Source organism: Fulmarus glacialis, unplaced genomic scaffold, assembly GCF_000690835.1.
Source record: "Fulmarus glacialis isolate BGI_N327 unplaced genomic scaffold, ASM69083v1 scaffold46598, whole genome shotgun sequence".
In the NCBI taxonomy this organism is placed as follows: domain Eukaryota; kingdom Metazoa; phylum Chordata; class Aves; order Procellariiformes; family Procellariidae; genus Fulmarus; species Fulmarus glacialis.
Genome location: NW_009231024.1, coordinates 11007 through 23490, shown reverse-complemented (window position 1 = coordinate 23490; position 12484 = coordinate 11007). Strand labels below are relative to the sequence as shown.

The 12484-nt window shown below is 35.2% G+C and overlaps 1 protein-coding gene across 1 annotated transcript; it reads left to right on the top strand.

Moving 5' to 3' along the window:
- Positions 1-317: 317 nt before the first annotated feature.
- EIF2S3 (eukaryotic translation initiation factor 2, subunit 3 gamma, 52kDa) lies at positions 318-12012 on the top strand (the record flags this gene model as incomplete). Its single annotated transcript, XM_009584427.1, has 11 exons — positions 318-381; positions 873-1000; positions 1123-1244; positions 2660-2754; positions 3976-4134; positions 5015-5149; positions 6077-6171; positions 7095-7239; positions 7669-7838; positions 8826-8998; positions 11264-12012. Coding segments are annotated over 11 exons (1350 nt in total), but the record flags the coding sequence as incomplete, so codon positions are not given.
- Between the last annotated feature and the right edge of the window lie 472 nt (positions 12013-12484).

The following is a 12484-nucleotide window of genomic DNA, read 5'->3' as shown; positions in this document are numbered from 1 at the left end:
TAGCCCATGGAAAGTTAATTTGAATTTTCCTCTCATGTGTAATTTAAGTTTGGGGGTAGACAAGGGGTTTTTTGTATGTTAGAGCTTCTTTTTTTTTTTTTTTGTTTTGTTTACTTCCATCTTGCTTTAACACCTTGCAGCATATACCAATTTACAGTCAATGTTTTGATTTGCAACCTGTACTAATTTACAATTAGGATTTTGTTCACTTTTTGTCCTGTTTCACGCACTTAAAAGACTGGAATGCATATCTAGAATTATTTTAATGAGCTTCGTTGAATACAAGATGAATAAATTCTAAAATCTCCCTCATATAGGATGTTACCAAGTTGACGCCTCTTTCACCAGAAGTCATCAGCAGACAAGCAACAATTAATATAGGTAAAAACAAACTTCTAAAAAGAGGGGGGCATTCATGTGACTCTTTCTGGTGCTCATGCAGTAGCATGTGGTACTTATGTGACAACATTTTTAAGAAATTCTTGCTGAAACAGACAGTAATATAGATACAGTGTTTTTATGATAAATTTTATCAAGATACAGGAAGAGACTTGTCAAACCCTTTTAACTTGAAAAGCACCAATTTTACTTCAAGAACACTGTTGAATTGAAGTGGGGAATAGTTCCTAAAGCAAAGTTTATTTTACCTTAAAATTAAGCATTGAAATGAGTTTCATGAAAATGCAAAGATCTGTCCATTGGGAGCTCAATTTAGGATCTTGTTAGTGATTATGAAGCCCATACATGCTTCTGATGGGAGCTCTGGACTTACTGGCTACAGAGAGTTTGGGGTAATTATGCGTTGATCGTAATGGAACATTGCACAAAGTTAAACAATGGTTTATTGACAGACATTTGCTTTTAAAACATAGGTACAATTGGTCATGTAGCCCATGGAAAGTCGACAGTAGTCAAAGCTATATCTGGAGTTCATACTGTCAGATTTAAAAATGAACTGGAAAGAAATATCACAATCAAGCTGGGTTATGCTAATGCAAAGGTGAGTCATTACTATAAATCTAGCAAATATGTCGCCAATATATTTCAGGGTGGATGTAAGCTTATAATTAACTAACCCTTGATGAATTAAACTTTTCCTCAATTTTTAAAAATTACTTACAGATTTACAAGCTGGATGACCCAAGCTGTTCCCGGCCAGAGTGTTACCGATCCTGTGGAAGTAGCACCCCAGATGAGTTCCCTACAGATATTCCTGGCACCAAAGGGAACTTTAAACTAGTCAGGTAACTGCTGTAAAATGAACCGTATAAGTTGTGTTTATGTGCACTTCCTTTTACATAACGGAAAATAGTCAGGATTGAGCTGCAAGCTGAATGAATTGTTATGGCAGACCACATGTTCTTAGCTGCTGGACACCCCTGATCTAAGGTATCATCTAAACTGCCTTGTTTTTATTAGTCGTGATGCACAGTCCATGGTAGAGCACAACTGTGTCTTCTGTCATTGGGTATTTGCAGGACTCTGAAGTGAAATGATATTTTTTTCTGCTATTAATATAAGTACATTCTAAAGCCACTAGAAGGAGAACTAATGTGGACCGTACAAATGCATATTTAAAATTCCTTTCTGGAGGGTGATCTTTGTTAAACTTTTTCTTCCTAGAGGCAGTTTTCGAAGTTCTTAAAATGAATCTGTGAAAACCTGATACTTATATGAGATCAGGCCTCTAAGTGGAGGCCAGGTGTCCTTTATTTACTTCATTTCTAAGAAGGCATAGCATGGTCATTATGCACGCATAGTAACCACAACAGTTGTTACACGGGTCTTTGCAATGATTGCCCAAATGAGAGTAGTCACAAAAGACTGCTGTACGACAAGATTCCTAGTTCATGCTTATGTGTAAAATACACGTACTACTGTAATCATGTATTTCCTTCCTTTCCTCAGATTCCCAGTAGAGCACTTGTTCTAACAATAACTTCTGTTGGAGTGTGATAGTGATGCAGCTGTTATTAAACTATTGGTTAAAAGCTTTGGATTTTTTATCTTACCGTTTATTTGCTTATAGTAGATTCTTAACATTGTCAGCAAAGCAGCAAATTAGCCCCTTGCTTTTTGGTGGCATGCTACCAGGAAGCAAGTATTCTTCACTGAATGGGTTCAGGCAAGAATGTAGTCAATCCACTATTATGGTCTGCACAATAAAATCATAAGGTTGGAACTAAGAGCTGTAACATTGTCTCTGTAGATAAATCTTTGAAGTGAAATGCAGCTATAATAGTGTAATTAAAGACGCATAATTTTCTAAACTTGAAGAATGGGAGGTGTCTTTTAAAAGAGATAAGAGAAATCCTGTGGTTTATTGTTTTTGTGGTCGTTTTTTTTTTTCTTGTTCTGGTGCATTTAAATCTAGTCTAACGTACAAGTAAATTTGTGAAATATTAAAGCAGTACCTCTATGGATATATGGTATTGAATCTTAAAACTCAGAAAAACTATTCAGTAGCTGTTCAGGAGTCTTTGTGTTCTTACGAAAATACTTTCAAGATACTAATTCTCAGCATCTGTCTTGAAATATTTATTTTATTTATTTTAAGGATGCTTTTAACTTTTGTGTCTGCCTAGCCACTCACATAATCACTCAGAGAAATTGTTGATAATTGGCTTTTGGACTTCTTTTTAATATTCTTCTACAACAGGCACGTCTCTTTTGTGGATTGTCCCGGCCATGATATTTTGATGGCTACTATGTTGAACGGTGCAGCAGTAATGGATGCAGCTTTACTGTTGATAGGTAATGATTGCTACACAAAAGCAGACCTCTATTTTTTTAAATACCATGAAGCAACTTTATATGGGTTTTAAAATTTAGTGGGGTGGGGTGAGCAATTAAAACAAGTGAATGCTTTTGAGATGTGCTTAAGAAAATTAAGTGATGCTACAACAAAAATGTACCCTAACAAGGTGGTTGTTTCTTTTTTTTTTTAAACATAGCTATACATACTCATTAGTCTGGTAGCTGGCCCAATTGATAGAAGATTAGCTGGCTAAGATGAAACCTTGTAGTGGTATAGTACTGTAAAATTTATATCATTTTATGGAAATATGTTAGCTACAGGTATATTTTGAGTTTCTCTGAAGCTTCAGTTTGCTTTAAATATGTAGCCTTAGCCATGCAGGAGAGTCCATAAACATCGATACAAACAGTAAAAACTGAGATAAATATGGACAAAATCAAGGTACAGGAGATTTATCTCAATTCATATAATTTTTGTTCTGACGTGCAAGCAACAGGAAATGAGTAAAACTCATTTTTATATGTATAGAACAATGTAGTGCTCTACAGTGGTAAATAGCGATTATGTCACCTGGATAGTGCACAGCTTCAGATATTGTAGTTTAAATCATCTGAGACAGCTCATAAGCTGTCATTCCTCCTATCTGTTTAGATCTAGAAAGTGTGATAGACCAAACTTCAGGATTAACCATCATAATGGCTCATCAGGCCAAAGTTGGCTTCTTGGATGGCTGAAATCCAAACCATGCTGATAACTGCCCTATTAACATTATTTATTTATTTATTGTATGTTGTACAGTTTGGGGATCTTGGCATTTTTGTGGCTTTGGTGATAAGAAAACACCGAAGAATTTAAAGATGTTTCTTGAAAGGTGAATTGTCCATTTTGCTACAGTGAGCACTGAGATGTCTAGAGACCTAGAGGATGGAATAAGTCAAGTAAACACAAGTTAGCTGTCTTTGGAAATTTTAAATGTTTCTGTTGGGAGCAAGTAGAATGGGGGACTCTGGCAACCTCTCATCTGTCATATTGTGTGGGTGGTAAAGCTGGCACTTCTGGAGGAGAGTAGGTGCTTGTTAACTTGGATGCTTCACGTGTAGCTTACTGAGAGCTGACTGTCTTTTTTTATAAAGATACAATGGAAAGTAGATGTCCTCACTGTAGGAGTTTTGTCTATCTTTATAGTTTCTATATTGCAGTCACTTTTCTTCTTTCAGCTGGTAATGAGTCATGCCCTCAACCCCAGACCTCAGAACATCTAGCTGCTATAGAAATCATGAAACTGAAACACATTTTGATTCTACAGAATAAGATTGATTTGGTGAAGGAGAGCCAGGCTAAAGAACAGTATGAACAGATTCTTGCATTTGTACAAGGTAAGTTTTCAACAGCAGAAATCCAGTTAATGGTGGAAATTTGTCTGTGTTGGGACATGGACGTAGTGGTTTTCTGTATGTTTACAGAAAAGCTTTCCCTGCTTAGACGATGCTGTTGTACATAGTCTGTTAATCTGAAAAATAGACCATTAGAGTTGTGCTTCTTACCTGTGTCAGACTGCTTATGTACAATAATGTTATGGCTGTTGTCAGAGCTCTTGATGTAAAACTAATAGCAATAGCTCTTGTCTAGTAGCTTTCACTGAATTTGTGGTTTCTTATTGGTATTGTCTCTTCTTGGATTGTTTCTTTGCTAGAGATTGTACTGTGATTTTACTGCAGTGCAGGAGAGAATGAAGCAGTACTTGTTAGGGGCACCTTGTAGGTATAAATGCATTAGTTACTTTTGTCTAAAATATGTGTTTCTATTGCAAAACTTAGAAAACATAGATCATTAAATTTATAGGAATTTTAGTTTGTCAGAATGAAATCTGACTGTAAAATTAATACTGATGTATCAAATGCTGAGATATCCGATCTCTCTGAGGAAATTATCTTAAGAATATTTCTGATCACAATGTAGGAAGTGAATTCTCCCTTAGAGCAGAAGGTTATCTTGCACAACGTTCAGAGAGCAACTGTAAAGCTCTTCAGTACACGGTTATCCAGAGGCAACACGAGGGTTGTTTCAGATGCCTCGAAAAGTAGGTCTGGCTGGTTTGAGCTGAAATGTTGAAGGGAAGGGTAAATGCTTTGATACTTACTGCTTTGGGAAGTACTCATAAAGTGTGCCTTGAAATTCATTAATATTTTTAGCAATGACAGAACACTCTGTAAATACTGTATTAAGGCTTGGTGTTGAACTTGATTTTTGGTTTAGGTACAGTTGCAGAAGGAGCTCCAATAATTCCAATCTCAGCACAGTTGAAATACAACATTGAGGTAGTTTGCGAGTATATAGTGAAGAAAATCCCAGTCCCTTTGCGAGACTTCACATCTGAACCAAGGCTTATTGGTATGTAAATGCTTAGGTCTGGGCTTTTGTGGCTACCCATTTACTACATGTATCTACAGTTAGAATAGCATGTTGCTGAATGCTCTAAAAAGAAGTAGGTTTAAAAGGAGCATTTAGTGCGCTCTTATTTTAAAACTTGCATATTTTCTGAGAGCTATATTGTTTGTTCATAGTTAATTGCTATAGTTAAATCTATTTGAGGTAATTGCTGTTTTTTGTGTATTTCTATGTGTACGACAGTACTAAAATGCAATAAAGATGAGAAACTTATCTATGTCTTAAAAACCTTCCTTTAGTTGCTATGAATTTAAATTTGATTTACTGACAAACTGCTGAATTTGAAAATTGAATTATTTCCATGAAAATCTTATAGGTAGCCTGGTTAGATTTTCTGTGTTAGTCTCCTGTCTCCTGGAGATAATTGTCAAAGTCTCAGTTCTTGTCCAGCATATTATGAAATTTAGTTCCACTATGATGAATCCACTTGTTTGCCCTTTTTTCCACATAAAACATGGGAGACCTACAAAACATGTTCAGAATGCATAAATATTGACTACATTAAAACAAGGTTCCAGTATTCACAATTGACATTGTAAATATTGAAGGGTTTTGTAATAGGGTTGATCATTGCTTTCTTTTTCAGATACTGATCTTTAATTTCTGCTATGCTGAAACAGTTTTAAGAAACATTTATGTGTATGAGCAGCTTAAATGGTTTTGAGAACAAAATCAACTATATACTCAAAAATTTGGAATTAAATATTCATCATATTTTAGTGTTCTTCCTGAATTACATTTTTGTAATATTTATAAATACGTGTACACCTTTGTAAGAATAGAGAAGCAGTCAAAGTTGCTAAAGAAAGACACTAATTCTTTAAAAACCCGATCTTAAATATAAACCTGGTTATGGACTATTCTTTTCAGTAATTAGATCTTTTGATGTCAACAAGCCTGGCTGTGAAGTTGATGACCTTAAGGGAGGTGTAGCTGGTGGCAGTATTCTAAAGGGTGTTTTAAAGGTAACCTTTTCCCTCTCTTTGTCTGGAGATTTGTAATGATAATAATGAGTGGAGTTTTTGCATGCTAAGTACAAAATGAATCTCTATAATTGATTTTTTTTTAAACTAGAGTACCGTCAGATAGCACTTGCCCTTTCTGTCTGTGCCTCATTTTTACTTTCCTCTTTTAAAATATCAGAACAAGAAACACTGATTTTTATTTTTTAAATATGTTTTTGTCACTAGTCTTAACTTCTGCTAATAATGATACTGATTTCATTGCTTACAAAAATTGAGGGTTTTTTTTTTTCTGTCCTACCACTTTTACGTGCTGAATTACTGTGGAGAAGAGGGGAGCAAAAGAACTTTAAAAGTATCTCGGAAGTGTGTGTGGGTTCCCACAGGTTCCACTTCCCCATCTAAGTATTGTGTATGTTTTGATTTTTTATTTTGCTTGTGGGATACTGTCAATAGATGGAAACTTTAAAAGTTGCTCTGCTAGTCTGGAAAGCAAACTACATCTTTAATGTTTATACAACTTGTATTTTCTTTGTCTCAGTTTATTGATGCTGATCAGTTACATCGAATGAATTAACTCAATTTTTCTCAGTGTTGTAACATTTCTAAATGAAATATTTTTAAAAATTAAACTAAAATTTAAATGTTGGAATTATTGCTGATAAAGATCCTTTGCTAAAGCAATTTTACAAATTATATTGAAAAGAAAATCAATTGTTACATTGGCTATAAGATACAGAGATTTCAGTATTGTTCAATTTGCAGAGAACAGTGCAACAGAAGTCCTAGAAGTTCTACAGTAACCCAGAACCAAGGACTTGTATAAATAGTAGATCTTGGGATAAGTAGGTCTTATCTGTGACTAGAAGTTAGCTTTATGTTCCTGTGAAACAACCAGTTAATCACTTTTTCACTTTTGTAATTAGGTGGGTCAGGAAATTGAGGTCCGGCCTGGTATTGTGTCCAAGGACAGTGAAGGAAAACTCATGTGCAAGCCAATCTTTTCCAAAATCGTGTCACTCTTTGCTGAACACAATGATCTACAATATGCTGCTCCGGGGGGTCTTATAGGTAAGAACATTCTCTTAACGAAAAGCTTTATTTCTTCATGCTTATTGAAAACACTTGGTTTCATTCAACAGTAAATTTCAGTGTAGTAAACAAAAAGGCTATGAGCCATTTTAAATAGTTCATATATGTAGAGAGAGACAACATGGGTGTGAAAATTAGATATTTAATAAATAAATAATTTTCCTGAATGTCACTGGTCAACGCAGATCAACTTGCATTGTTAATTGTACCGGCTTTAACAGTAGAATATTTCTTCGTCTGTTTAGACAGAGCTCACAGTCTTGCTGGCATTCTGAAAGTGCTGTCCAGGTAATAGGGAATTCCCAGTACATTCTCAGTTTGTTGTTTTTAGATCTCCTTCAAATATTTTAATACGTAAATGTGACAGCTACCTTTCAGTTGCTCCTTATGACTTTCCTTGTGTTGTAGGTGTTGGAACTAAGATTGATCCAACTTTGTGTCGGGCTGACCGAATGGTAGGCCAAGTTCTTGGTGCAGTTGGAGCACTGCCGGAAATATTTACAGAGCTAGAAATTTCCTATTTCTTGCTGAGACGACTGTTAGGTGTGCGCACTGAAGGAGACAAGAAAGCTGCGAAGGTCTGTACCCCTTTTTTTGTTTTTCCTGATTTCTCTTCTTGTGCTAAGTTTTATTAGTATATGCATTTTTTGATCTTATGTAGTAATTTTGTCTCCCTGTTCATCTGTGCTTGTCACCAAACTTATCTGCTTAGTTAATATTGTAGAAGAATGCTTTTCAGAGGAGTAGGAATTCATATCAGAGTAGTTTAAAGTAGCATAAAGTATTTATGTGTCCTGAAGTGAGGTATTCTTCTAAACATACTGGTAGTTGTTTTCCTTTGCTATCAGCCTATTTATTTGTGCAATAATTAGTTTTATACACGTACTGATCTACTTCCTACTTATGCTTTTTGTAGATTATCTCCCTGAAGAACTTTTTAAACCTAAGTATTTTTGAAACACTGTAGTTGAAAAGAAACTGAACTTGATACACGGCACAGTCTCATGTTCCGTGGTGCATTTTACACAAATCAAACTAAAAGATCTTAGTTTTCCCTGTTAGCATTAAAATCTATAAACTGCTTCATGCATCGGTAAGTTAAGTGCTTCAGCGCTCTCTTTATCCTGTGAAATGAATTATTTTTTTGAGAAATCATTTTGATGTATGTAGGCATAAGGGAAATGAGAATATCCAGATTATTTAAAAGAATAGTTTAACATTGCAGTTTGTAGCAATATCTGAGACTGTTTATGCTTTTAATACAGTATGTGCAATCTTCAGTATGTTTTGTAGAAAATGTAGAGAAATTCCAAGAAAGTATATCATACCAAGAACCTGCAGTACTACATGCACAACATATTTACGTGTTTGTCCTTTCACATATAAACTTTATCCACTGACACTGTTGTGCATGATTTGCGTGTGGGGATATTTATAGGTTTTGCATTTCTCAGCTATATCTTTTTTTGTGGCAGGTAGGTAGCAGAAGATACTCGATATTGTCTGCAGTATGTTTTTTTAAATACTAAAGCTTATGTTTCAGAGTTTTGTATGTCTTTCTTCAGGTGCAAAAATTATCGAAGAATGAAGTTTTAATGGTAAACATAGGATCCTTATCTACTGGAGGGAGAGTCAGTGCAGTAAAGGCTGATTTGGGGAAGATTGTGCTAACTAACCCAGTATGCACAGAAGTGGGAGAAAAAATTGCCCTGAGTCGAAGAGTTGAGAAACACTGGCGGTAAGTTGGTGCTAAATTGGTAGAATACCTGGTTGTTATATTGTTAACAAAAAAATACGTGGATCTGATTTTGTTCTAGAATAGGTAAGTGTATGTCTGTCTTAAAAATTCCTCTGCATTCTCCTAACACATTGACACCATTATTGTGGGATGCTTCATTTAATTACTAGCCTCTTTTTTTTAAAGAAGCATTATAATTGGGTAGATACTTACTAGTTAACAGACAAGGAAACATATGAGGTTCATGGTTTGTTGCCAAAACTGCCATGCTGTAAATTGAGCTAACAGTAGGCAATCTTAGCAGAGCTGTTTGGAAATTCTAGTAATGTTAAGCCAAAGCCTGTCTTTATATATAAGTCAATGGTGTTCTACCTGTGGAACTGTATGTGATTTCTAGTGCAAACTTGAAGTAATAGCAGGGATATGGAGGAGGGACATTCTAAGGTTTGAGCATTTTACGTACTATGAGCAGAGAGGAAAGAAAAAAGTATCAAGTGGATTGACCCATCCGGATTACAAATATAAAATGTCTGACTGCACAGAAGCATCTGGAGGTTGAAAATGATGAGCGGAATTGGTTGATGATTCATTTTAATCTTTGTGCCATACTTGTCTTTAGATCATAATGCATACTGTACCTGTTGTGTTCCATAAGACTACATGAATATCATAAGAACATAAGGGTATTTAGATTCATTGACCCTGCACAACTCTTGTAGTATAAGGCAACATAGCCATTTTTACAAGAAGTCTCTACTGTATGAAAAAGAACCAAGCTTTAAATATCCATGGATGCATGTTTCTTTTTTAGATCAACAAGAAAATGTAGATGGAAATTTAGTGCTTGCTGTTTCAGAGCTAGCTGACAAATTAGGGAAGAGATTACTCCCTAAAAAAAATCAAGGAAAAAAGATAATATGTCTTGAACAGGAGGGGAAGAAAAAAAAAAAGACAGAACCCAAATTAAGTCAGGGAAAGCAGAAGGAAGAGGAGAAACTATTTATATTGGAAGTGGTGCTTTTTTTTGAGCTATAGACTGACAGCCTGTGCAAATTTTAATGTGAGTTTTGTTGCTTCTGTAGATTATTTCCCACTTGAAAAACATGACCAAATTTTGCCAAAAAGCCCACTTGTCTCTGGATTATGGGGTGGGCAAGTAGTGGCAGCCTGCTGTAAAGATCCTGTTATTAAAAAGTTGCCTTTTATGCTGTATTAAAAGGACAAAGAATCAACATAAGGAAACTGAAAATTGAGAAAAGGGAAAGGAGGCAAACTGGGAAGAGCAGCGTAATAAAATCCAATTGGAGTAAAGATGATGTACGGTTGGTACTGTGAAAAGGAACTTGTAGCCTGAGGCAGTGGAGTACTGAAAAGATGGAAGAAAGTGAGAAAGCAAGAGATGAAAAAAGAGGTATAAAATAGAAAGTAAATACATAGAGGCATAGAGGTTGAACAGCAAATGGCCAAGCAAACAGGATACACTAGTGATTCCAAGGAACGATGAATTCAAAGGTGGACTAGTTATAACCTGTGGATATGGTCCTAAAAAGTGGGAAGTGCTGGGCTAATGTACTTCAGTTCCTTTTCTGGTGTCCAAAGACAGGCTCTACTGCTTAGCAAACTAAATTGAGATGCATGTGTGGTTTCTGTGTATCTCCTTGCCAGAAGCTGGATATGTTTTAAAGGCAGTTGTATTAATAACATGGATTGCCTGCTGCTTGTGGAAATGTACATAATCTTAATTTCTTCTTAAAAGCGTATTTTTCTGAAGCAGCAGTGGCGTATAAAAGGGGCCTTCATTTTACTGAATATAAATAGTAAAACTTACCTGAGAGTTGAGTTACCTTTATAGGTTACATGTTCATTTAGAGTTACAGCTCTGATTATAATCTTACTGTCATCTTGTCTGAATTTTCACATTTTCATTTTTATTTGAAAGTAACGCAGCACTTCAGGCATAGGTGAAAAAGATCAAGCTGTGAATAGATTTAGAGTCCACCAGTACAACATAAGTTACAAAATTGTCAGATTTTTAGTTTACTGTTCAAAGGTACATCCTTAGCTGCTTACAAACATACATCATCCTTTTTTATTCTGTGTTTTCACTACCTGGTCTTAGATCTTGCAGGATATTTTGGGGGGAGACAAGTGGAGAAAATTCAAAAAGTGAGAACTGAAGGCATTAGCATGACAGAAGGATGTTGATTTATCCTGGATATTCCTGACTACTTTTAAAAGTAATATAAACTGTTTTTCTTTTTGCAGTTTAATTGGTTGGGGTCAAATCAGAAGAGGAGTGACAATCAAGCCAACTGTTGATGATGACTGAAGAACATAAGAAAGTGCTTCATTTTTAAAGATGAAGTGCCTATTTCTATTTTGGAGGGGGTATATTTTCACAGTGGAATTGGAAGCTGTGCAAACATTATCTTTGAGTTGTATGGCTGTCCTTGTACATTTTATTGAATTTTACCCTCTTACTAAAATACTAGTCACTATCACCGTTAAAAGTGTAAAAGAATTGGCATAGAAGTGGGTTTAATAATCCACGTTTTAGTAGAAATTAATTGTACATGTCTCATGGCATGTCTAATTTATGTTACTTTGTGTTTCAGATATATCTGTTTAATATCAGTCAAGCCAGCCCCAGTGTAACACACAAACCATAAATCTGGTATTGAAATAAAATACTGCTTATTTTCATTAATTCAAACAATTTTTCTGAGTTACAAAAGACTGCAATGATTGTTCAACCAGTACAAGAATTAAAAGCAAATAACCAAACTCTTCTTGAGTTTGGTATCTTCTGCACAACATCTTGTTTTGTTTAGACGGCTGTTTACAACAAAAACTTTCTTCCTTAGTTTGTATGGTTCTGACTTTAGGATTCTAGCTGTATTACCCTTTGTAATTAGGAAGGCTATGTTGACTGACTTAAATTTGTCACTTCCAGTATTACAAGGAGTTTTGGTTAAACGCCCAAAGAAAAACTAAAGTAAACTGCATCTGAACTGCCAGTACTGTTTTTGACCTTATTTTAGAATGGATTTATGAAAAGAATGTGATTAATTTGAGATGTAGCTGTTTGTCATCGTGGAACTCTGTGTGGGTGACCTGAGAGCTCTTTATACAGTAGGAGTAAACTGCTTATTTCAAAGTAATGTTGAGCAAATTTAGCTATGATGTTGAAATATAAAATATCTGGAAAAGGCTGTAGAAGGGAATGTTTGGTGGGGGGCATTCAAAATGAGATGAGGAAAAAGGTGTAAAACCACTTTTGCTTAGCTACCCTGAATATGACACTCCTTAGGAGAAAACATAATGTAATAAACGTACTGTAGGGTGCTAATACTTTCATCCATTTAGGTTTAATATCTTCATTCATACTAATGTATATAGTTCTAGGTATTTTATATACTAGACTATTTAGCAAGTCATGCTACTTTCCATATTTTTATACAAAGTACTGTGTTCATTTTCAAAGCG